Genomic DNA, 26592 nt, shown 5'->3' on the forward strand with positions numbered 1-26592 from the left:
TGGCTTCAGGATTTGGGCATATACTTTTTCTTATTTTTTTTTTTAGAGTTCCCTTAACCCTATTTTTCTATTCTTTTTTCCTTTTTTCTTCTTCTTTTTCTTTTCTTTCTTTTTTGAGACAGAGTCTCATTCTGTCACCCAGGCTGGAGTGCAGTGGCGCGGTCTCAGCTCACTTCAACCCCCACCTCCCGGGTTCAAGCGATTCTTCTGCCTCAGCCTCCCGCGTAGCTGGGATTACAGGCACACGCCAGCATGCCCAGCTATTTTTCGTATTTTTAGTAGAGACGGGGTTTCACCATGTTGGCCAAGCTGGTCTCAAACTACTGACCTAAGGTGATGCCCCTGCCTCAGCCTCCCAAAGTGCTGGGATTACAGGCGTGAGTCCCGGTGCCTGGCCAAGCCTGTTTTTCATGTGGTGGGCTTACGTATCCTTCAGGTATTGAATGAACCATCGCTTCCTTGAGAGAGTCCCTCTCAGACCTTCCAGAGTCTAATGTACCTCGAATGAACCATCACTTTCTGGAGAGAGTTCCTCTCAGGCCTTCCAGAGTCTAATGTACCTCGAATTAACCATCACTTTCTGGAGAGAGTTCCTCTCAGGCCTTCCAGAGTCTAATGTACCTCGAATGAACTATCGCTTTCCCAAGAGTCCCTCTCAGACCTTCCAGAGTCTAATGTACATCGAATGAACCATCACTTTCCCGAGAGAGTCCCTCTCAGGCCTTCTAGAGTCGAATGGACTCCTCCCTTGTTATTTCCTCCCACAGACTGTCAAGCTTTCCTTTTCTATCATTTTGCACAATTTTTGAAAGTTTACACATGTGTTTGTCTCTTTTTAACCACCTCTCTTCTATTAGACTGTAAGCTCTATGAGGGCAGGGAATATGTCTGTTTAGATCTCCATGATTTTCCTAGAGCCTAGCTCAGTGCCTGGTGCTGAATAAATATTTTTCTTAATGACTATTGAGTCCTCGCAATTGCCAAGCACTTGGTGACCTGCAAAAAGAAAGCGTTTTCACACGTGTTCTCAATGAAACCTAATAATCTCTGAGATACTTCAGTCAGGGTGGGTGTTGTGTGTGTGTGTGTGTGTGTGTGTTTTATAGAAAGTAAAAAAGTTGGAGATTTGACTAGGCCAAGTTCACACAGCTGGAGGCCTGGGTGGGAAGTCAGTTCTTTTCATCATTTTGACCAGTGTTCTTCCTACCAAAATGAGAAATCTGTGTGGGAAATATGGACACACCAGTAATGTGCCTGGGAACTAATCTCCGCCCTGATTCGCCCTGATTCTTCGAACTGCTGTATTACTCACTTTCCTCTCTTCATGATTGTTGGCTAAATTTCCCGTTGTGTGACAGCGGAAAACTAGTTCCCGTTCCTTATTGATTTACACTTATAAAAGGGAACCTTAAGCCACTGGCTGAACTGAATGGCGGTAGAATGTATTTTCAATTTAGAAACCTGGTCTTTCCATTGCAGAGTCAGAATGAATATATTGCTAACCTCAAGGACCAACTGCAAGAGATGAAAGCAAAATCCAACTTGGAGAATCGCTACATGAAAACCAATACTGAGCTGCAGATTGCCCAGACCCAGAGAAAGTGTAACAGAACAGAGGAAGTCTTGCTGGAAGAGATTGAGGTAATCCCTGGGACGTTAGTGAAGAACCCAGGAGATGGCATTTGAGCTGTCACTCCTGATCCTGTCTCAGCTAACAAAGGAGGGAGATGAAGATTTCCCTCCATCTCTCTCGGCAACAGCCCCTCCACTTGAGGTTGAAAATGAAAGCCTAAATGAGGATACACATGTTCGCAAGCGGAGATTCCAACGGGCTGTAGCCTCCTTCTCCTGCCTCATAATGACTTTGAAAATTGGCTGTACTTCCTCTCCTCGGTCACTTCTTCTTATTTTATCAAACCAATCGCCATTTCTCTAATTATAGGGAGAGGGCAAAACAAGATCCTTAGTTATGGCAGGATTTTGCTGCTGTTTGTTTTATCTAACCAGTACTTTTCACTCCTCCAGTAAGAAATACAGCATCTTGAGAGGTGAACTTCATTCAAACCTGAATTTATGGAGATGAGAAGTCATGGTGAAAAATATCAGGAGGAAGAAAGTGGTAGATCTTCTTTGAGGGGAATGCGAAATGGCGCGCGCGCGCACACACACACACACACACACACACACACACACACTGCACACACATACACAAAGCCAGGCACTAGTCCCAGCTAATTGGAAGGGAGGCAGGAGGATCCTTGAGTTTGAAGCCAGCCTGGGCAACATAGGGAGACTCCCTTCTCTCTCTCTCTCTCTCTCTCTCTCTCTCACACACACACACACACACACACACACACACACACACACACGCAAAGAGCAGCAGGCAGATGGGAAGACGGAAGAAGGAACAAACGTCCTTAGACCATGGAATTTGTGTGTGGGAGGACTCCTTGCTCTGAGACTAACGTGGCTTAAGGCCACGACAGTCTTCCTGGCACTCTGGAATTTCCCTTTTTTAGGCCCCACAGCCTTGTGCCCTTGGCGCACCGTTTCTCTCCTTCAATGGGCACCTCTTTTCAATTCACGGGATTGCGCTCCTTTCGTTAGGGACACTAACACAGTCCAGACAGTGCCGCGTCATGTGTCTCTGCGGTGTTTGTGAACAGGAATTGCACGAAACTGAATTCCCGGCATCCCAGCTGGTAAAGGAAACCTGAGCTGCCGACCAAGCTGCTCCTCTAATCTTGAGAACTTCTGATTCACAGCCCCGCAGGGAAGACGTGCTGATGTCTGATTATTGTTCTTACAGAAACTCAGGATGAAAACCGAAGAAGAGGCCCGGATTCATATGGACATTGAAATGTTCCTTAGAAAGCAGCAGCAGGTGGTCACCAAAACTTTTCTGTGCTTTGAGTCTTTTTGTACTCTGCTCATACTAAGGAAACAAAAAAAATATTTTGAAGAAAAACCAGCCATCATTCTTTCAGCCTAATGAGCTTGAGCTCACATGTTATTTCAGGGTTGTGCATCTGAATAGATATCTTATATAGTTACAATCTGAGAGAGCACAAGTAAAATTTTGTTTTCTGCTTTTATCATTGAGCTTAGATAAGAAATTTTTTGATTCCTATATTGCTGTATACTCATAATTTTTAAATTATGACTTACTTTATGACAAAATTTATTAAGTCAAATTATGACTTAAAAATTTATGGGCCGGGCACAGTGGCTCACGCCTGTAATCCCAGCACTTTGGGAGTCTGAAGCGGGAGGATCACCTGAGGTCAGGAGTTCGGGACCAGCCTGGCCAACATGGTGAAACCCCCTCTCTATTAAAAATACAACAATTAGCCAGGCGTGGTGGTGCACCTGTAATCCCAGCTACTCAGGAGGCTGAGGTGGGAGAATTGCTTGAACCTGGGAGGCAGAGGCTGCAGTGAGCTGAGATTGTGCCACTGTACTCCAGCTGGGCAACAGAGCAAGACCCCACCTCAAAAAAAAAAGACATAATTTTAAAATTAATTATTTTTAATTATGACTATATTAAAATGTTTTCCCATTAGTATAGTGGCCAATAAATAAAAAAGAAAAATAAAGGCCAGGTGCAGTGGCTCACGCCTGTAATCTCAGCACTTTGAGAGGCCGAGGCCGGCGGATCACCTGAGGTCAGGAGTTCTAGACCAGCCAGGTCAACATGATGAAACCCCATCTCTACTAAAAATACAAAAATTAGCCGGGCGTGGTGATGCAGCCCTGTAATCCCAGCTATTCGGGAGGCTGAGGCAGAAGAATCATTTGAACCTGGGAGGCAGAGCTTGCAGTGAGCCGAGATCACACCACTCACTCCCGCCTGGGCGACAGAGCGAGACTCTGTCTCTAAAAAAAAAAAAAAAGATTTACTAATTTTTTACGTTATAAAAATAACATTCCCAGTTGAGTGAGGATTTTTAAAATGACTCATTGCTTTTCATTTTTTATGTTATTACAGTTTCTTTATAAAATAATTGAAAATCGTTTTTTAATGTTCCATTGAATGGTTGTGCCATAGTTTGTTACAAATTTTTTTTTTAATATTTAGGTTGTTTCCAAAGTTTTATTATTATAAATAATGCACTTATTAAAGCTTAGCCCAAAGAACTATTTTTCTTCATGGCAACTATTTACTGAAAGTAAATCTCAATCATAAGATGATTATTTCAGAGACTGGTATTTTGTGACTTTTGATAAACATTGCCGACTCTCTAACCTGTGCTGCCACTAGCAGTGTTGCAGGCAGTCATTTCAAGGTCTCTTCAACATTAGTAGCCATTTTAAATATTTTTCAAAGTCTGCTAATTTAATGAGTTGTTTTGTTTTTTTTGTTTTTTGGTTTTTTTTGCTTATTAATAGAAGTGAACATAACATTTTTCCATGTTTACTCAATTTATTTCTTCTTATGTGAAATATATATGACAGAAGTGGTTTTAAAAGGATTTTCAATACTAATAACCAAGCTGGGTCTATAATATATCTAAGGTTAGAAGTATGTCTAAGTGTAGCTGGAGTCTTTCTTTACTTTATTTTTTGGGGGTTTTTTTGAGATGCAGTCTTGCTTTACCATCCAGGCTGGAGTGCAGTGGCATGATCTCGGCTCACTGCAACCTCCGCCTCCTGGGTTCAAGCGATTCTCCTGCCTCAGCCTCCCGAGTAGCTGGGACTACAGGTGCCTGTCACCACGCCTGGCTAATTTTTGTATTTTTAGTAGAGATGGGGTTTCACCATGTTGGCCAGGCTGGTTTAGAACTCCTGACCTCAGGTGATCCACCTGCCTCAGCCTCCCAAAGTGCTGGGATTACAGGCGTGAGCCACCGCGCCAGCCACCGCGCCCAGCCCCAGCTAGAGTCTTTCAAAATATCCCTGTTGGATGAACAAACAAAATTTTCCAGCTTAGTTATAATACAGCTTGCTTTTGGGAAAAGCTAATGAGTTTTCAGTCAACGATTCCAAATGTGTGGTTAAGGAGAATTTGTAGATGCTATCTCGCAGGTCTTTACTGAAAAAAATATCTGGTCGGCTATTAGAATTAGGGTTCTGTAGCCCTGCAGTTTCAGAATTATGTATCATGTTACCTGTTTCAAGTGTGAGATACCTGGCAGGTATTGGATATTTATCAGTGAGTTGTTGGATAAATGGATCACGAAGGGATGACGCCAGAGTTTCTCAGATCTTCAGCCCAATAACACAAGCAATACATAAGTATGTATTTTTTTATTTTTTATTTTTTAGGGGCAGGGTCTCTCTGTTTCCCAGCCTTCAGTGCAGTGGTGCCATCATAGCTCACTGCAGCCTCAAACTCCTGGGCCCAAGTGATCCTCCCACCTCAGTCTTCTGAGTAGCTGGGACTACAGCTGTGCACCACCATGTCCAGCTACAATGTAAGACAGAAATATATAAAGTAAAGAAAGTGAAAGCCCTCTTAAATTACTCCCCTTTCTGAAGGGAAGTTTCTTCCACATGTATTTCTTTTCATACACTTATACCTCAAAACGTACATATTTTCAGTGGTTTTCTGTTTTGTTTTGTTTTTTAAGAGGAGTCTCGCTCTGTCGCCCAGGCTGGAGTACAGTGGTGCGATCTCGGCTCACTGCAACCTCCGTCTCCTGGGTTCAAGTGATTCTCCTGCCTTAGCCTCCAGAGTAGCTGGGATTATAGGCACCAGCCACCTCGCCCAGCTAATTTTTGTATTTTTGGTTTCACCATGTTGGCCAGGCTGGTCTAGAACTCCTGACCTCAAGTGATCTGCCCACCTTAGCCTCCCAAAGTGCTGGGATTACAGGCGTGAGACACCGCGCCCGGCCTAGTGTTTGTTTTTTACGTAAATTGGATCATACTATATATAGTGTTCCAGAGCCTGTTTTTTCCTTTTTACATTTACTTTGTTTTTAATGTTTTCTGTAGCAATACAACTGATAGATAATATCTCATAGTCAGAATACACTGAAATTTAGTGAACCATTCTGTCAGTACATTTAGGTTGTTTCAGGTTTTGCTGTGACAACATTACGAAATCTTCTTGGTTCTGTCTCTAAGTGGATGGTATTTGGAAAGGCTATTTATTTTGTGTATTGCTGTGGAGTCCTTAGACCCTCTAGTGGTTTTTCAGTTGATTCATTTGGATTTCCTAGGTGGAAAATCTTATTGCATGCAAACAATAACAATTCTGTATTTTCCTTTTTATTATTTGTATGTCTATTTTCATTTCATGGCTTATTGTATAGCTGGAAAGCCAGTGTACTTGTTAACTGTAGCAGTGATAATGGGGCACCCTTTCTCTATTGTCAGTTGTTAACACACCACCATTGTTCTGGTGTTTTAGTCAGGATTACACGTGAGTTTGTCACAGTCAAGTTTCTGATACGCAAGTTAGAGCATTCACAGGGAAAGAACTGACCCTGAAACTTGGAATGGGAATACCTGCTCGGATTCGGATGAAACCGACAGATCAAAGCTCCCTTGGCAGTGGCAGTACTCTGCCCTCCTGGGTCTCAGGACACTTCCTTTGCCTGAAAGTCCTGTGATAACTTCATCTGGGAGGATGCCTTGGAAAGGGATGCGCTTTCCTCAGACCCGGCACAGTCACCCCTGTTGTCACTGGATCTGTAACTAGGTCAAATCTTAGCATGTTACAGGGGGACATATAACTCAGATAACTCACTCCAAAGGAAATCACTTACACACCAAAAGAATGGTAAGATTTTGCTAATAAATATTGGAAGAAACCTGGGAAACATGTTGAATTGATTCTAAGAGTGTTTGATCCAACAGGGTAGGCTAGAACATTCCATTTGGTTAATTCATTGATACAGACGCACTTACCTGAGAGTCTAGATGTCATGGGTTAGCTTGTGCAGCTAGAGGTGATTCAACAGTTGCCTACATTTGATGAGGTGGAGATGCCAGAGCTTCCCTGCTATGATTTGGGGGAGACAATCCAGAGACGTAGGGAGACAGGAATGTCACAGTGGATTTATCATGTGTGACTTGCACGTCTACCACCAAACACCCATCCATAACCATGAGAAGGCCCAGAAGACACTTCTTTACTAAGACATTGAGAAACAGAATAGTGAGGGGAGCATCTGCATCCCTAAAAGCTCTGTGCTTGCTTTCCTGTGTAGGCAGGTGTGACCCTAAGGATGTTGTCACTGAGACGAGCTTCCTGATATCAGTGGGGTGATGGGGTCCCAAAGTGCCTTAGGATAACTGGGAGCACTTAATTGTCAAAGATAAGGTGGGAACATTTACCACAAAGGGCGGTAGAGACTAACGGTAATCAGAATGCCTTTGGCCATAGGGATTCTTGGCAATGGCTAATCAATCATGGTATCTCTAGGAACAAAATTGATGGGCTGCCTACTAAAGTATAACAGAAAAAGAGTCCAGGTCTGATAGCCAGAACCCTGATTTGAATCACCACAGTAGAGAGTTACGGCCGCTCCCCTAGCTCCTAGGACTGGGTCAATTCACAGCCCCAGAGCCCCTTTATGAACTGCGGTGTAGGTGTGGGGGCATGTCCCCCCAAGGATGAACTCTGCAGCCCTGCTGCAAGTACCTACCATAAGTCTCCCTGTAGCTCCTACTCAGAAGAACTGTGTAATTTACAGAGTGACTGTGCACTGGGATGACTGAAGCTTTGGCTCTGAACGGAGGTGTGGATCTTGGAGAGTTATTATGGACTATTGTAAATAGTGACTCCAGTTGCAGCTACTATTTTAAATGCAGTATCTTCCTTGGAGCATGTCTTCAATGGCCCCTGGGTCTTGGTATACAGCCGTTAATCTGACCAAAGCTCTGTCTTCAAACCAATTTGAAAGACCGCCAGAAGCAGTCTGCTTTTACCTGCAGGGCCAACAGTACCCCTTCGTAGTCTCACATCAGGGCTGTCAGCACTGTTCTCTCCCATAATCTGGTCTGCAGAGATAGCGCCCCCTGGACTTTTCACAAAACGTCATAGTCGCTCACTGCATTAATGATGTTGTGCTGATTGTATCTGATGAAGAGGAACTAGCAAGGACTTTAGATACCTAAGTAAGAAATATGTGAACTAGAAGGTGAGCGCTTAACTCCATTTCTGATACCAATTCTTTATCATTAGTAATCCATTTAGGAGACAGAAATCATACCAATAATTTAACAGATAAAATCCAACAAAAAGAATCACGAGCTATTCATAAGGGATTGGCTACTCAGAGGGATAAAAGAGAACTCTAAAGAACATCCTAAGGCCAGGCATGGTGGCTCATGCCTGTAATCCCAGCACTGTGGGAGGCCAAGGTGGGAGGATTGCTTGAACCCAGGAGTTGGAGACCAATCTGGGAAATATAGTGAGACCTCATCTCTACCAAAAAAAAAAAAAGAAGAAGAAGAAGAAGAGGGAGGGAGGGAGGGAGGGAGGGAGGGAGGGAGGGAGGGAGGAAGGAAGGAAGGAAGGAAGGAAGGAAGGAAGGAAGGAAGGAAGGAAGGAAGGAAGGAAGGAAGGAAGGAAGGAAGGAAGGAAGGAAGGAAGGAAGGAAGGAAGGAGGGAAGGAGGGAGGGAGGGAGGGAGGGAGGCTGGCCCAGGACAATATCCAAAAAAGAAATAAACTGGAAAGGTGGGGGCAGGAGGGGGAAGGATCCTTCCCAAGGGTAAGATTCAGGCCTCATTGGAGAGGGTATGGCCATGGCCCACTGGATGGCAGCGGTGTTTGCTGGGTTGCCTTGGGCCAGAGCTGGCTCACAGCTAGCTGGCAGGATAAGGCTGGCAAGCAGGAAACTGTGGACCTTGCTGTTTGTTTGTTTGTTTGTTTCCTAATCTGGATGCGTACTCAATTAGGGGGAAAAAAAAAGAACAAAACTTTTTTTGTCCATTGAGATATTTTTTCTCCTTTAATATGTTAATAGAGTAGAATACATTAAGAGTTGCTGATTTGAGTCATCCTTAAATTCCTGGGATAAACCCCACTAGGTCACAATGCGTTTGGCCAGCAGGAATCCTCCTGCGTGGTCTCCGTACAACGTGTGGGTGGACAAGTGCCACCGGGTGTCCCCGCACATGCCGCTGGCGACAGGAAACGGGGCGGCGCCCTCCTGTCGCGCCTCCAGCGCCCTCTATTGACGCAGCTTAGCATTTTGTTAGCTGGCAAGAAAAAACGTTCCTAGCAAGCATCCACCTTCACCAAGAAAGGTGAATTTGGAGCTGACAGGCAATAAATTGTAACTGGCACAAATGAGTTTTTCTTTAAATTACCAAGTGTGAGGTTTACTCTGTAGGTTTCTGGCAGACAAGCTTTATCAACTTCAGGAAGTATCTTTTCTTGTTAAAAGTTTGTTTTTCTCAACAAAATGAGTACTTGATTTTGAGATGGATTTTTTTCATTGAGATGATATTGTTTTCTCTTCTTTAATATGTTAATAAAGTGAAATACATTACTAGATTTGTTGATGTTGGGTCATCTTCAAATTCTTGGTGTAAATCTTACCCGATCATAGTGTGTTGTTCCTTTTTTTTTTTTTTTTTTTCTTGAGACGGAGTTTTGCTCGTCGCCCAGGCTGGAGTGCAGTGGTGCAATCTCGGCTCGGTGCAACCTCTGCCTCCCGAGTTCAAGCGATTCTCCTGCCTCAGCCTCCCGAGTAGCTGGGATTACAGGCATGCGCCACCATGCCCGGGTAATTTTGTATTTTTTTAGTGGAGACAGGGTTTTCTCCATGTTGGCCAGGCTGGTCTTGAACTCCTGACTTTGGCTGATCCACCTGCCTTGGCGTCCCAAAGTGCTGGGATTACAGGCGTAAGCCACCGTGCCTGGCTTGTTATTCCTTTAATAGACTGCTAAAAAACTGATTTATAGACTTAAAAATTTTTTTTGTATTTTAAACTTTTTTTTTAATTTTTAATTTTTGTGGGTACATAGTAGGTGTATACACTTATGGAGTGCATGACGTACTTTGATGCAGGCGTGCAATGTGTCGGAGTCACATCAGGGGAAATGGGGTATCCATCACCGTCAGTCTTTATCCTTTGTGTTACAAATGATCTAATTATACTCGTTTGGTTCTTTTTAAATTTACAATTAAAGTATTGACTATGGTCACCCTGTTTTGCTACCAAATACTGGGTCTTATTCATTCTTTCTACTTTTTTGTACACATTAATCATCTCCACGTCCTCCCCATCCCCCACTACCTTCCCAGCCTCTGGTAACCACCCTTCCACTCTTGATCTCCATGAGTTCAATTGTTTTAATTTTTAGCTCTCACAAAGAAGAACATGTGAAGTTTGTCTTTCCGTGCCTGGCTTATTTCACTTAATGTAATGACCTCAGTTCCATCTATATTATTGCAAATGACACAATCTCGTTCTGGGCTGAATAGTACGCCATTGTTTATATGTCCCACCTTTTTAAGTTATTTATTTATTTATTTATTCCTTTTTGAGAGGGAGCCTTGTTCTGTTGTCCACGATCTCGGCTCACTGCAACCTCTGCCTCCCGGGTTCAAGCAATTCTCCTGTCTCAGCCTCCTGAGTAGCTGGGATTACAGGCACCCACCACTACACCTGGCTACTTTTTGTATTTTAGTAGAGACAGGGTTTCTCCATGTTGGTCAGGCTGGTCTCGAACTTCTGACCCCAAATGATCCACCTGCCTTGGCCTCCCAAAGTGTTGGGATTACAGGCGTGAGCCACCGCACCTGACTCCACCTTTTCTTTATCCATTCATCTGTTGGTAGACACTTACATTGCTTCTAAACCTTGGCTATTGTGAACAGTGCTGCAATAAACATAGGAGTGCAGACATCTCTTCAACATCTAATTTCCTTTCTTTTGGGTATATACCTCGCAGTGGAATTGCTGGATCATATGGTAGCTCTATTTTTAGTTTTTTGAAGATCCTCCAAACTGTTCTCCATAGTGGTTGTGCTAATTTACATTTCCACCAACCCACACCGTACAAGGATTCCTTTTTCTCACATCCTTCCCAGCATTTGTTATTGTCTGTCTTTTAGATATACGCCATTTTAACTGGGGTGAGATGATGTCTCATAGTTTTGATTTGCATTTCTCTGATGATTAGTGATGTTGAGCACCTTTTTATGTCTGTTTGATGTTTGTATGTCTTCTTTTGAGAAATATCTATTTCGATCTTTGGCCCTTTTAAAATACATATATATATATAGAGAGAGAGAGGGATGAGGTCTCACTATGTTGCCCAGGCTGGCCTTGAACTCCTGAGCTCAAGCAATCCATCCTCTAGCCTAGGCCTCCCAAAGTGCTGGGATTATAGGTGTGAGTGATTCCACTCGGTCCTTTTGGCCCATTTTCCACATTATTAGATTTTTTCCTATAGACTTGTTTGAGCTCCTTATATATTCTGTTTATTAAACCCTTGTCATATAGGTAGTTTGCAATTATTTTCTCCAGTTCTGTGGGTTGTCTTTTCACTTTGTTGATTGTCTTGTTTGCTATGCAGAAGCTTTTTATTTTCTTTCTTTTTTTGACAGAGTCTTGCTCTGTCGCCCAAGCTGGAGTGTAGTGGCAAAATCTCGGCTGACTGCAACCTCCACCTCCTGGGTTCAAGCGATTCTCGTGCCACAGCCTCCCGAGTAGCTGGGACTACAGGAGTGCACTGCCATGCCCAGCTAATTTTTGTATTTTTAGTAGAGGTGGGAGTTTCACCATGTTGGCCAGGCTGGCCTTGAAGTCCTGGCCTCAAGTGATCCACCCGCCTCAGCTTCCCATAGTGCTAGGATTACAGGCATGAGCCACTGCACCTGGCCTGTGCAGAAGCTTTTTAACTTGATATGATCCATTTGTTCATTTTTGCTTTGGTTGCCTGTGCTTGTGGGGTATTACTCAAGAAATCTTCGCCCAGTCCAATGTCCTGAAGAGTTTCCCCAGCGTTTTCTTTTAGTAGTTTCATAGTTTGAGGGTTTTTTTTTTTTTTTTTCCTGAGACGGAGTCTTTGCTCTGTCAGCCAGGCTGGAGTGCAGTGGCGCGATCTCAGCTCACTGCAAGCTCCGCCTCCTGGGTTCACGCCATTCTCCTGCCTCAGCCTCCCGAGTAGCTGGGACTACAGGCGCCCGCTACCACGCCCGGCTAATTTTTTGTATTTTTAGTAGAGATGGGGTTTCACTGTGTTAGCCAGGATGGTCTCGATCTCCTGACCTTGTGATCCACCTATCTCGGCTTCCCAAAGTGCTGGGATTACAGGCGTGAGCCACTGCGCCTGGCCAGTTTGAGGTCTTAAATTTAAATCTTTAATCAATTTTGATTTAATATTTGTAAATGGTGAGAGATAACTGTCTAGTTTCATTCTTCTGCATATGGATATCCAGTTTCCCCAGCACCATTCATTGAAAGGACTATCCTTTCCCCAGTGTTTGTTCTTGGTATCTTTGTCAAAAGTGAATTCACTATAGATTTATTGATTTGCTTCCGGGTTCTCTATTCTGTTCCATTGGTCTATGTGTCTATTTTTATTCCAGTGCCATGCTGTTTTGGTTACTATAGCTCTATAGTATAATTTGAAATCAGGTAATGTGATTCTTCCAGTTTATTTTTACTCAGGATAGTTTTGGCTATTCTGGGTCTCTTGTGGTTCCATATCAATTTTAGGATTTTCTATTGCTGTGGAGAATGTCATTGGTATTTTGATAAGGAGTGCATTGAATCTGTGGATTGCTTTGGGTAGTAATGTACATTTTAACAATATTGATTCTTCCAATCCATTAACATAGAATATCTTTCCATTTCTTTTATCATTTTTTCTTTTGTCCTCCCTGTGTATTTTCAAATAGCCTATCTTCAAGCTCACAAATTATTCTGCTTGATCACTTCTGCTCTTAAGACTGATGCCTTCTTAAGTATGTCAATTGCATTTTTCAACTCAAGAATTTCTGCTTCTTTTTAATTATTTCAATCTCTGTTAAATTTATCTGATAGATTTCTGAATTCTTTCTCCATGTTATCTTGATTTTCTTTGAGTTTCCTCAAAATGGCTATTTTGAATTCTCTGTCTGAAATGTCACATATCTTTGTTTCTCCAGGATTAGTCCCTGGTGCCTTATTTCATTTGTTTGATGAGGTCATGTTTTCCTGGATGGTCTTGATGCTTCTGGATGTTCATCAGTGTTTGGGCATTGAAGAGTTACGTATTTATTGTAGTCCTTGCAGTCTGAGTTTATTTGTACTCATCCTTGTGAAGGCTTTCTAGGTATATGAAGGGACTTGAGTGTTGTGATCTAAGCCGCACCTCATTAGGGAACACTCCAAGCCCATAATTCTGTGGTTCATGCAGACTTGTAGAGGTATCACCTTGGTGGTCTTAGATAAGATCCAGAAGAATTTTCTGGATTGCCAGGGAGAGACGCTTGTTCTTTTTCCTTACTTTCTCCCAGAATCTCTCTCTTTGCTGAGCTGCCTGGAGCTGAGAATGGGGTGACACAAGCCCCCTGGTGACCACCACCACTGCAACTGTGCTGGGTCAGACCTGAAGCCAGCACAGCACCTGGTCGCACCTAAGGCCTGCTGTAACCACTACCTGGCTACCGCCTATGTTTGCTCAAGGCCCTAGGACTCTACAATCAGCAGGTGGCAAAGTCAGCCAGGCTTGTGTCCTTCCCTTCAGAGTGGCGAGTCCCCCCAGGCTCTGGGCGGGTCCAGAGATGCTGTCTGGGAGCCAAGGGCTGGAGTCAAAAACCTTAGAAGTCTACCTTGTGCTCTAAGCTCCTGCAGCTAAGCTGGCCTTCAAGCCACAAGACAAAGTCCTTCCTACTCTTCCATCTGCTTTCCACATGCAGAGGAGCCTCTGCTCATGGCCATGACTACCACAGGCCCATGGAGAGTGCCGCCAGGCTACTACTGATGTTCACCTAAAGGCCCAAGGACTCTTCAGTCAGCTTGTGGTGAATGCTGCCAGGCCTGGGACTTACTCTTCAGGGGAGTGGGCTACTCTCTTGCCCAGAGCAGGACCAGAAATACCATCCAAGAGTCGAAGCCTTGGGCCGGGGGTATAATCCCAGCACTTTGGGAGGCTGAGGGGGGTGGATCACCTGAGGTCACAAGTTTGAGACCAACCTGGCTAACATGGTGAAACCCTGTCTCTACTAAAAATACAAACATTAGCCAGGCATCGTGGCAGGTGCCTGTAATGCCAGCTACTTGGAGGCTGAGGCAGGAGAATCGCTTGAACCCCAGAGGTGGAGGTTGCAGTGAGCCAAGATCATGCCACTGCACTCCAACCTGGGTAACAGAGTGAGACTCCATTTCAAAAAAATAAGCGTCAAGGCCTGAACTGGGGACTCCAAGAGCCTCTTGGTGCTCTACCCTACAGTAGTCGAGGTGGCACCTGAGGTGTAAGACAGAGTCCTCTTTTACTTTTTCCTCTGCTTTTCTCAAGCAGGAGTCTCTCACCATAGCCACTACCATGTCTTCGAAGCCAGCACATCTCAGAGTCTCGCCCAAGGCCCATGGTGTACCCCTGCGAATCACTGCTGGTGATTCAGGGCCCAGGGGCTCTTTCGTCAGTAGATGATGAATCCTGCCAGGACTGGGTCCTCCCTACAAGGCAGCGCGTTCCCTTCTGGCCCAAGGTGTGTCTAGAAATGCCACCCAGGAGCTAGGCCTGGAGTAGGGGCCTCATGACTCTGCCCATTGCCCTATTCTCCTGTGGCTGAGCTGGTATCCAAGATGCAAGACAAAGTCCTCTGTACTCTTCCCTCTCCTCAAACAGAAGAAGGGGAAGTCTCTTTAGAGGCGAGCTGCACTGCCTGAGGTGGGGGGATGGGTGACACAAGCACTCCCTTAACCACCCCGGCTGTGTCTCACTAGGTCCCAAGTCCCCCAAGGCCACAGGCACCAGGACCAGGACTTGCCTAAGGGTTGTAGTCCTCATGGCCTAGACCCCCTTTTCAAGTATATTTAGGATCCCAGAGCAGTGTAGCCATGATGGTGAGGCTTGCTGGGACTCGGGTCCCGCCCCTGGGCTGGGCGGTTCTCCTCTGGCTGGGGATGGTCTCAATGCTCCCTCCATGGGTGGGCATCACCCGAGTTCAACCCTGTTTTGCTTTCCACCGTGACGGCAGCACCAGGTTCAATGCACAGTCACAGGCACCATGCCCTCCCTCCCACAGCTGCTCAGATTCCCACCCTGTGCCATGTGGCTGCTGCCAGGGGATGGAGGAGGGGTGTCGTCAGCAATTCAAAACCATCTTTCCTGCCCTCTTCAGTGCCTTTTCAGCAATACGAAGTTAAACCAGGTACTGCGATTGCTTACCTGATTTTTGGTTCTTATGAAGGTGCGTTTTTGTATAGATAGTTGTCAAACCTAGCGTTCCTGGGTGGCAGGGGTAACTGTCAGTGGAGGCTTCTATTTGGCCATCTCGCTCTGTACTGCCTCTGCTTCCTTTTTATTAATTTTCATTTTTCTTTTTTTCCTTTTTATATCTTATCTCCCTTATTTTGTGTTGTCTTGTGGCATTCTTGGGTAAACATAAGATCAACACCATGGATTTTTAAATTTTTTAAATTTTTCTTTGAGACAGGGGAGCTCACTGTGTTGCCCAGGCTGGTCTTGAACTCCTGGGCTCAAGCAATCCTCCCACCTATAATGTGCTGGGATTATAGGCACATGCCACCACAGCCAGCCTCGACTTCCACTTTGTATTTATATATTCCACAAGTGAGACTAACCTATAGGTTTATTTTTTGGTGCTGCTTTGTGGCATTGCTGTCAGAGTTCTGCTAGCTTGGCAGCATGAATTGGAAGCTTTCCATCTTTTTATGCTCTGAAACCTAAAAATACAAATAAAACAAACCAGATTATTATGATTTTATTTTTTTAGCTAATGCCTTCTTCAGTGAAAACATTATCTGGTCCCTGAAGCTTGATAAAATTCAATCATAAAGAATTTTGTCTGGTTATATTTAAGTGGAGCTATTCAACTGTAAAAAAAAATTGATCTTTTATCTCTTTTTGAGTCTTTTTTGTAACTTATGTTTTCCTAGAAAATAATCCATTTCATCTAAACACTGATTTCAAATTTATCAGCATAAAGCTATGCTCTATAGTTTTTTTTTCTTTTTTTACAATTTTAAAGTCCTTTATTTCTGTAGTAATGAAACCTTTTTCATTAATTTTTTTAAAAAGATGTGTCTTCTTTACTTTTTTCTTACTGAAATTTGTTAAAGGTTTGACCATTTTATTGATCTTTATTAAAAAACCATCTGATACGGTTTGGTTCTGTGTCCCCACCCAAATCTCACCTTGAATTGTAATAGTCCCCATGTCAGGGGCATGTAGTTCTCTAGGTAGTTCATAGCTGGATTTTTTTTTAAGGGGAAAAATGTTTTTCTTTTCGAGGGTAGTACAATGGGCTCAATTTTTATGTCCCCCAAATCCATATGTTGAAATCCAAATTCCCAAGGTGATACAGGGTGAAACTCTAATGAATAAGATTAGTGCCCTTAGAAAGAGACCCCAGAGAAATCCCTTGCCCATTCCGCCAAGTGAAGTCACAGCAAAAAGATGCAGTCTGGGAAGCAGGCACGGGATTCGCTAGTGCCTTCATTTTGGACTTCCCAGCCTCCAGAACTGTGACGAATCAATTTGTTTATGAGCCGCCCAGTCTCTGGCATTCTGTTACAGCAGCTGGAATGGACTAAGACAAAAGGATTTACCCCAGCTTACTTTTATTGTGATTTTTGATTTGTTTGTAATTAATTTTTCTACTTTATTTTGTTTCCTTCTTTTCTTGGATTGACAGAATTTTTCTTGTTCAATTTTTTGCCAAACTCTAGTTATTTGCATGCCATTCTCATAGTTTTGTAATATCTGCATACCACCTGTTACTTATTTATTTTTTTTTTTTTTGAAATGGAGTTTCGCTCTTGTTGCCCAGGCTGAAGTGCCATGGCCTGATCTTGGCTCACTGCAACCTCCGCCTCCCAGGTTCAAGCATTTCTCCTGCCTCAGCCTCCCGAGTAGCTGGGATTACAGGCATGCACCACCACGCCTGGCTAATTTTTTGTATTTTTAGTAGAGACGGGGTTTCTCCATGTTGGTCAGGCTGGGTCAAACTCCCAACCTCAGGTGATCCACCCGCCTCGGCCTCCCAAAGTGCTGGCATTACAGGTTGAGCCACCGCGCCCAGCCATTTTTTTTTACTTTTTCATTTTTTTTTTTCCACAATGCATCCCAGTGGCAGTAATTAATATCTTCTCTCTCTCTCTCTTTTTTTTTTGAGACAGGGTCTTGTTCTGTCGCCCAGGCTGGAGTGCAATGGTGTGATCTCGGTTCACTGCAACCTCTGCATCCCGGGCTCAAGTGATCCTCTTGCCTCAGCCTCCCAAGTAGCTGGAACTACACGTGCATGCTACTGTGCCAGGCTAATTTTCCTATTTTTTGTAGCGATGGGGTTTTGCCACGTTGCCAAGGCTGATCTCAGATTCCCGGACTCAAGTAATCCATGTGCTCGGCCCCCAAAGTGCTGGCTGGGATTAGAGCGTGAGCCACAGCACCTGGCCAATATTTTCTACCTAATTACTCACTTAAACAGATAAATCAATTCATTTAAAAGTAAGATTTTTATATCATTACTATAAAAGGAAAAACCAGTATCACCTTCCATAAATATAAGTCAGTATAAATAGGCTGGGCATGGTGCCTCACCCCTGTAATCCCAGCAATTTGGGAGGCTGAAGTGGGTTAATCGCTTGGGAGTTTGAGATCAGTCCGGGCAACATAATGAGACCATCACTACCAAAAGATACAAAAAAAAGTAGCCTGACATGGGGTTGCACACCTGTAGTCCCAGCAGCTCTGGAGGCTGTGATGAGAGGATGACTTGAGCCCTGGAGGTGGAGGCTATAGTGAACTAAGATTGTGCCATCGTACTCCAGCCTGGGTGACAGATCCAGACCTTATCTCAAAGTAAATAAATAAATAAAATAACTCAAATAGAATTACAAAAAATACCAAATGATGTTATTACCTTGTAGCCAGACCTTTTTGCCTGTCTGGAGCCTGTTCCCTCTTTATTTATTTATTTTTTATTTAAGTGTTAACAAGAGTAAGAAAGAGAAGACGTAGAGATGTGATAGTATCAAACTGACATGTTGCTCTAACATAATCAGAATTTTTTTTTTAAGAGACTGGGTCTCATTCCATTGCCCAGGCTAGAGTGCAGTGGCGTAATCATACTCACTGCACCCTCAAATCCTGGGCTGAAGTAATCACCCTGCCTCGGCCCTGAGTAGCTGGGACCACAGCAGCCACCACATCTGGCTTTTTAAAAAACATTTTGTAGAGATGGGGTCTCACTATGTTGCTCAGGGGGGCCTCAAACTCCTGGCCTCAAGCAGTCCTCCCACCTCTGCCTTCCAAACCGCTGGGATTATAGGCACAGGCCACCCCACTCAGTGTAATCACAATGATTGACTATAGCCATGTTTTAAAAACATTCTATGCCACGTGCCACCTAAGGAACCTGTCCATGTCTCACTCTTGAGGTGCATCGTCCGGGAGTCTGAAAGTTACACAGTTCTGTTCTTTAGGGGTAACCTTTAAATTTTTTGTTTCTAGCAAGTACACAAATATGGAATGCTTCACGAATTTATGTGTCACTCCTGCGCAGGGGCCATGCTAATCATCTCTGTGTTGTTCCAATTTTGGTATATATGTTACTGAAGTGAGCACAACTCTTAAAATTTTAACATATATTTTTATACTTTTAAAATTTCTCTGTCTAGAGTTATTCTTTTGCCTTTATTAAGGCAAAGACTTCACTTACCTCTTCTCTCCCTCTTCATCCCATGTTGAAATCATTCATTTTATATGTAAATATGTAAAGTGATAATATATGTGCAGATATATATATATATGTGCATTGTGGGTGTACTTTACAAGGATTATCTTATTTCAGCATCACAACAACCCTCTGAGGTTCGTACTATTACTGTAATACTGTACTATTGGCCAGGTATAGTATTTTATATATGAGGGAACTAGAGGCTCAGAGAATTTAAGTAAACACTCTTTCAGTGCCACAGCTGTGCTCTTTCAACTGTGCTATCCTGCCTACTTTGGGATTTTAATTCTGAATTATGATTTATGATTAAAAAGTATCACATAGCTTAAATACATGTTTTACTGGTTCCCTTCCATTTCTTAATATATCATTTTTTAATATATCTCCTTCATTTTATTTTGCTACAGTAGTACATCCTTGAATAACTCTCTCAGAAAGATTGAGTATAGTCTTTCTTTCCCTTACATTTGAATGCTGGGTTGGCTATGTGTAGAATCTTTGATTCACATTCATTTTCTTTTCTTTCTTTTTTTTTTTTTTTTTTTTTTTGACGGAGTCTTGCTCTGTCTCCCAGGCTGGAGTGCTGTGGTGCAATCTCGGCTCACTGCGAGCTCTGCCTCCCGGGTTCAAGCGATTCTCCTGCCTCAGCATCCCGAGTAGCTGGGACTACAGGCGCACGCCACCATGCCCGGCTTTTTTTTTTTTTCTTGTATTTTTAGTAGAGGCAGGGTTTCACCGTGTTAGCCAGGATGGTCTCGATCTCCTGACCCTGTGATCCGCCCACCTCAGCCTCCCAAAGTGCTGGGATTACAGGCGTGAGGCACCGCGCCAGGCCCTACATTAATTTTCTTTTAGAATTTTTTTTTTTTTTTTTTTTTTAAGTAGAGATGGGGTTTCACCGTTTTAGCCAGGATGGTCTCGATCTCCTGACCTCATGATCCGCCCGTCTCAGCCTCCCAATCTTTTAGAATTTTGAAGACATTGTATCCCTCCTGACTAGGATTTAGTGCTGTCAATCAAAGAGCTATCTGATGCTATTCCTTATCCTTAAGACTTTTCTACATGCCTTTTCTTTCCTCTTCACTGCAACTTCCCTTATCCAGACATCTAGATGACCCTCCTCCCCATTTTTTTTTTTTTTTTTTTTTGAGACGGAGTTTCGCTCTCATTGCCCAGGCTGGAGTGCAGTGGCGCAATCTGGGATTACTGCAACCTCCGCCTCCTGGGTTCAAGTGATTCTCCTGCCTCAGCCTCCCACATAGCTGGGATTACAGGCATGTGCCACCACGCCTGGCTAATTTTGTGTTTTTAGTAGAGACAGGGCTTCTCCATGTTGGTCAGACTGGTCTTGAACTCCCGACCTCAGGTGATCCGCCCACCTCAGCCTCCCAAAGTGATGGGATTACAGGTGTGAGCCACCGCACCTGGCCCTCTATTTTTAAATTGACTTACAAGTAAAATATGTAAGTACTTAGTGTATAGTTTGATGAGCATTTATGTATACACATTCATGTAACCACCACCCGGATAAAGATAGAGAGAACAGTTACAGCATCCCAAAGTCTCCCTCACACCCCATTCCCAATCAGAAATCCAACTCTCCACCCAGATAAGTAACTACTATTCTGACTTCTCTCACTATGGAAAGTTTTGCTTATTCTTGAAACTTATGTAAGTGGAATCATACAGTCTACAGTGTTTTGTGTCTGCTGAATGCCATGTTTTCGTGTTCTTTCCAAATAGAAACTTGAGGAGAGGCTAGAGTTCTGGATGGAGAAATATGATAAGGACACAGAAATGAAACAGAATGAACTAAATGCTCTCAAAGCCACAAAGGCCAGTGACTTAGCACACCTTCAAGACCTGGCAAAGACGGTAAGGAAGGAATTAGGGTGCTCACTGAGGAGGAAGTGGCAACTGAGCTACAGTAGCTGGGTATTGCTATTTTGAGTCAAAAGTAGAGGTGTGCTTATAAACCACGGGGATTCTTTTTAGATGCTGCTGTAACACTCACATAGTGCATACTCTGTCCCAGGTGCTAACCGCACAGCCCCTTGCGACAGATACTGTGATTATTCTTACTTTATGACCTCTGGAGACAGTCAGTGATGATTTCTTTTTTTTTTTTTTTTTTGAGACGGAGTCTCGCTCTGTCGCCCAGGCTGGAGTGCAGTGGCGCAATCTCGGCTCACTGCAAGCTCCGCCTCCCGGGTTCACGCCATTCTCCGGCCTCAGCCTCCCGAGTAGCTGGGACTACAGGCGCCCACCACTGCGCCCGGCTAATTTTTTTTTTTTTTCTATTTTTAGTAGAGACGGGGTTTCACCATGGTCTCGATCTCCTGACCTTGTGATCCGCCCGCCTCGGCCTTCCAAAGTGCTGGGATTACAGGCGTGAGCCACCGCGCCCGGCCGTCAGTGATGATTTCTAACAAGTTTGTGATTATAGTTTCATTATGGAATAAGTGCAGAACTTCCTAAATTTCTTTCAAAAGTCAGCTACTGCTGGGCATGGTGGTTCACACCTGTAATCCCAGCACTTTGGGAGGCCGAGGCAAGCAGATCACTTGAGATCAGGAGTTTGAGACAAGCCTGGGTAACATGGCAAAACCCCACCTCTACTAAAAATACAAAAATTAGCCATGCATGGTGGCACGCGGCTAATTCCAGCTACTCACGAGGCTGAGGCAGGAGAATCACTTGAACCGGGAGGCGGAGGTTGCAGTGAGCCCAGATTGCGTCACTGCGCTCCAGCCTGGGTGACAGAGTGAGACTCTGTCTTAAAACAAAAAAGACAGCTACTGTATATCTACACTCTCCCAAAGTTTTAAAAAAAATCCACATTGAGGTCATTGATCACACATTAATTCGTATTTCATTTTTTATGAAAGACAGAACTTAAATTTGAATTATTAAAACTGAAAAAGTTTTGGGAACAATTATAAAGTTAGTATGTGAGTATTTACAATCTAGGAATCTATTGCTTTTTTTCTTTGGTTTATCTTTAGATGGAGCATGTTTTATTTTGAAATTTTATATTAAAAGTGCAGGGCTGGCTGGGCTACAGCTTAGTCAAGAGAGTACTGTAATAAATGATGAATGTCTATCTTTGCAGATAAGAGAGTGTGAACAGGTCATCATTGAAGATCGTATAGAAAAGGAGAGGAGCAAGAATAAGATAGAACAGGATCTCTTGGAATTAAAGAGCGTCATAAAGGTAAAGAACCATAATCAGTATCTCGCCATAGCTGGCCTAACACTGAGGAACACAAAAGAATTTCTCATTCGTTATCAAACGCATCTCAGTATACCAAGGAACTGCAAATCTGAGAAGCATGGACTTTTGTTATTACTAGAATTTGCTGACACAGTCCATGGTGCAGGGAGACGGTTAACATAGAAAAGGACGTGCCCCCAGCTCTTCATCTGGAGAAAAAGAGGTGGTTAGCGGTGGAAGCAAAACCTAGGCCCAGAGACGAAATATAAGAATACTATGTCTAACCAAAACCAGCTCTTGACAGAATGATTCCTTTTAATATCCTCCTACTTCTTAAAATCCTGCTTATCCATCAGCCCAGACTATCTGCTGGGTTCTGATACAAGCTGCTTAGGTGGGGAGGATAAGCAGCAAGTTAGAAAAAAAGAGATATTTTAGTTTTATATGAACTTGTGTATATCAGTGATGATGAAACTGGCAGGTCACAGATCACGTGAAATACTTGTAAGCAAAAACTGAAAGCAGCATCAGCTGGATGGAAACTGTCTGGAGGACAGCCCTTCTCTCTGCAGGCTGAGACCCTAGTGGGTAAACCATAGTTTGGGTTGTATATTAGGGGTGAACTAAAAGTTTTATATTTACATTCTGCACAGGTATCCAAACCCAAAGTTGAGTTTTCCATAAGGAGTCAGATGTGTAAATAGCAAGAATTAATCCAGTTTCAATGGCGTTTCCCCATAAAAGTTGTCAGTATTCCTGAATTTACAACAGACATGTTAAGAATGAGCTGAGGAGCATGTTTGCTTTCTTTTCACTAGTGGATTTGCTTCCAGTCTTTAGGGTTTAGTCTGACTTTAAAGCAGTGGAGACTGTATTGAGAACAACTGTTATTTAAAAACTAAGATATTCAAGAAAGCTATCTGAATCTTTTTTAAAAGTGCTAGGACAATTGATCTTTTCAGCAATCACTGAAGATATGAAATGCACAAGCCTGTAAGACTCATCTAGACTTATCTGTGCTTTTTTTTTCCTTTTGAGACAGGATCTCACTTTGTCACTCAGGCTGGAGTGCAGTGGTGTAATCTCTGCTCACTACAACCTCTGCTTCCCGGGCTCAAGAGATCCTCCCGCCTCAGCCTCCCAAACAGCTGGGACTATAGGCACAAGCCGCCAGGCCTGGCTAATTTTTTTTTTCTTTTTTGTATTTTTGTAGAGATAGGGGCTTGTCATGTTGCCCAGGCTGGTCTTGAACCCTTGAGCTCAAAGTGATCTGCCCACCTCAGCCTCCTAAAGTGCTGGGATTACAGGCATGAGCCACCGCACCTGGCATTATCTGTGCGTTATTGGCCATTTGCTTTTGCCCTTGGCCCAGGTAACTAACATTCTTTTTGGTTCAAATAGCTGTTAGGTATGGGGAACCTGGACTTTCTTCAAGGAAAGCAGTATAAGGAAGTCAGATTTCTAAGGGTGAAGAAAAAATAGGCCAAATCCGATTCCTTTGATTTTTACTCCTTGAGAACTTCACTCTTGAGTCCATAGCTTAAGTTCCGGGTCCTGGACAACAGGAGAGCATCGCTATAGTGATTACGTCCCTGGCTACTTCCATGTCCTGGAGAGAGACTGTTTGTCAGACAGAAGTTACTTTATTCAACAGTCCCTTTATGTGGAAAGAATGCAGCTTGTCAGGCACACAATACGTTGTACTCACTCCCTTTATCTCTTCCAGCTCCAGGCCTGGTGGCGGGGCACTATGATACGGAGAGAAATTGGTGGTTTCAAGATGCCTAAAGACAAAGTTGATAGCAAGGATTCAAAAGGAAAAGGCAAAGGCAAGGATAAGAGGAGAGGCAAGAAGAAGTGACCAAGTTCTCTTCTGTCTTTTCCTCTGGTATTCTGGAGGTGGGAAGGACTTGAGAGAGTTAAGAAACACCTGGTACCATCAAAGATGACTCATCTACAGGTTGTTTCCTATTGAGACTTTCCCAGGGAAGCCTGATTTCACTCTGCCTGTTAATTTCACTCTGCCTGATTTCACTAGGTCTGATAATTTCATTGGGCCTGTTAATTGCTCTTGGCCTGTTAATTTCACTCTGCCTGATTTCACTAGGCCTGATAATTTCATTGGGCCTGTTAATTGCTCTTGGCCTGTTAATTTCACTCTGCCTGATTTCACTAGGCCTGATAATTTCATTGGGCCTGTTAATTGCTCTTGGCCTGTTAATTTCACTCTGCCTGTTACCTGGGTTTTCAAACCCTGATTTAGGATTATACCATTGACTTAGGGCTTCCTCATCTTGCTGGGAAGAGTTTCTGGTAGTCCTGTGAAGATTCATTGTTTCTTTTTCTCAGTGAACAAAGCAGTTCATTGGCTTACAGTGATGCATGAAAACTTCAGTAATTCCTGTAATGTCTGATTCTGATTTTACCCAATGTGTAGTGAAAAAAACTCTTATGAGCAAAAGTATTCAGTAGGAATTACAAGATGATGATGTTAGCTGTCCAGCATAATATATACACAGTAAAGTTTTAATAAATGTTGGTTCCTGCCTGCCTTTTAGATTTATCGTCACTCTGGTGTTTTTATTGGGGTGAAAATGGCATGGAACGCATAACCAGTTATAAGCTGCTTCAGCAACTTTTCTAGGAAACAGGGATACAAATTATAAATACAAGCTAGAAATAGGATGTTAGGATATACAGCTTTACAAACTGTAAAGATGGGACACAGGTTCTCTGGAAGGCTGGTTTGGATATATTTTTGACAAGTGAAACACTAGGGCCAATACCTGCTTTGCTTACTCAACAGTCCCCACTTTATGGAGTGTTAAGATGAAAAGAAATAAGGTGTGTGAAAATACCTAACCTGTGCCTGGCAAATAGGAAAGCTGTCACTCTCCCTCTTCTAGAAAAAAATGAGTCCACCAGATCATGCTTGCCGTGATGAGTCAAAACAATGCCTTGTGATGCTAAAGGTTTCCAAGAGAAAAGTTGTCCTAATGTATCACATACATTTCATGAATTAAGCCTTCTATCTACCTAACTCCAAATAAAGCAGTCTTGATATCTGTACTTCCTTAAGAAAATCAACTTGATCTCAAAAGCCTGTCCTGAAGCCCCCTGTTTCCACTAACACTCCTTCTGGAAAGGAGATGCCCTTTCCTTAATTCACCTTTGCCAAGGGAATCACACCTCAGGTATGAACACTCTCCAGTCAGCTTTTATTACATGCCACTGAAGTGTTGGCTTTGATTTTAATGTCAACATATAAAGTGGCATACAGGCAATTTAAAATAACATACATGATACTGACATATTTATACTTAGAACTTATGCAATATATTTACAGACATACAAACATAGGACAATGTTTTACAAAATCTTTCACTAATTACATGTTTACAACATTTTCAGAAATAAAACAGAATTTGCTGTAAACCATCTCACTGCACTGTGTATATAGAAAGGCTTCTGAATATCCATGTTTTCATTTCTACAACCATTTAAGTGCTTAGTTTTTACAAATTCATCAAACTTGTCAGCATAGTCACACATCATTAGTCACTGCTGAGCTGTAGAAAGTAAGAAAAATTGCAAACTCCTAGATTAGCTGTATTTTAAAAAGCTCTTCAGGAAAGTGATCTACTACTATGCTCTGTGTTCTAGCAGAATACAAAGGCCCCTCTTCCCATGGGTCGTTTCCAGACCTGGCTATTTTTACAAGAGAACACTGGAGTGCTAAACACAGATTACCAGTCTGAAATTGTGGGAAACTCCTGACAGAAAATCTCTGTAGGTGGCAAGGGCTCTGCTCAGGGGGGCTCTCAGCCACCGACACTGTCCGTGATGGGAAGGGCTCTGCTGGGGCGGCTCTGAGCTGCCGACACTGTGATGGGAAGGGCTCTGCTGGGGCGGCTCTCAGCCGCTGACACTGTCAGTGACGGGAAGGGCTCTGCTGGGGCGGTTCTCAGCCACTGACACCGTCAGTGATGGGAAGGGCTCTGCTGCGGGGGCTCTCAGCCGCTGACACTGTCAGTGACGGGAAGGGCTCTGCTGGGGCAGTTCTCAGCCACTGACACCGTCAGTGATGGGAAGGGCTCTGCTGGGGCAGCTCTCAGCCCTCCGACACTGTCAGTGATGGGAAGGGCTCTGCTGGGGCGGCTCTCAGCTGCTGACACTGTCAGTGACGGGAAGGGCTCTGCTGGGGGGCTCTCAGCCTCCAACAGTGTCAGTGATAGGAAGGGCTCTGCTTCAGGTCAGGGGAGCCGTTACAAGGTCATCTTCATCTTACACTGGAGTCAAGCGAAGCTAAATGTTAAACCAAATTGTGCTTTCCAATTTTTTTAAAAAAGGTACCTACAAAATACTGAATACAAAATTCTCCCAACAAAAGCACCATGATTTGTTTTTGCATCTTGACACCAAAAAGAAATTCATACCTTCATACCTCTGCAGAGGGTCTGAAAAAATTTGGAAAAAAAAAAAATTCAATGTATTTGATATTTTTCCTTCAATTATCAGCCAAAACTGCACCCAGTTTTTACTAACAATTCAAATACAAA

At 43.4% G+C, this 26592-nt stretch overlaps 2 protein-coding genes and 1 non-coding gene across 6 annotated transcripts in view; 1 reads left to right on the forward strand and 2 right to left on the reverse strand.

Annotated features, from left to right (window-relative positions):
* LOC105470756 (IQ motif containing G) overlaps positions 1-24590 on the forward strand; it is a 69187-nt gene extending 44597 nt beyond the window's left edge. For 3 of the 4 annotated variants that reach the window (XM_071090537.1, XM_071090535.1, XM_071090536.1), the window contains 6 exons: positions 1480-1641; positions 2810-2884; positions 15145-15270; positions 20563-20694; positions 21932-22033; positions 23760-24590. In XM_071090537.1, coding sequence (XP_070946638.1) covers positions 1480-1641; positions 2810-2884; positions 15145-15270; positions 20563-20694; positions 21932-22033; positions 23760-23894 — 732 coding nt within the window. In that variant the 3' untranslated portion in view covers positions 23895-24590. The remainder of the gene's footprint in view (positions 1-1479; positions 1642-2809; positions 2885-15144; positions 15271-20562; positions 20695-21931; positions 22034-23759) is intronic. The other variant, XM_011722947.3, reaches the window with a different exon arrangement.
* On the reverse strand, positions 18601-18707 carry LOC112424788 (U6 spliceosomal RNA). Its single transcript, XR_003015727.2, has one exon. It is a non-coding gene; the product is annotated as a U6 spliceosomal RNA (small nuclear RNA).
* A 659-nt stretch (positions 24591-25249) lies between the features above and the next one.
* Positions 25250-26592, reverse strand: part of LOC105470755 (leucine rich repeats and calponin homology domain containing 3) — a 101725-nt gene continuing 100382 nt past the window's right edge. Inside the window, exon 21 of the mRNA XM_011722941.3 lies at positions 25250-26490. Coding sequence (XP_011721243.2) covers positions 26464-26490 — 27 coding nt within the window. The 3' untranslated portion in view covers positions 25250-26463. The remainder of the gene's footprint in view (positions 26491-26592) is intronic.

Source organism: Macaca nemestrina, chromosome 2 (assembly GCF_043159975.1).
Source record: "Macaca nemestrina isolate mMacNem1 chromosome 2, mMacNem.hap1, whole genome shotgun sequence".
In the NCBI taxonomy this organism is placed as follows: Eukaryota; Metazoa; Chordata; class Mammalia; order Primates; family Cercopithecidae; genus Macaca; species Macaca nemestrina.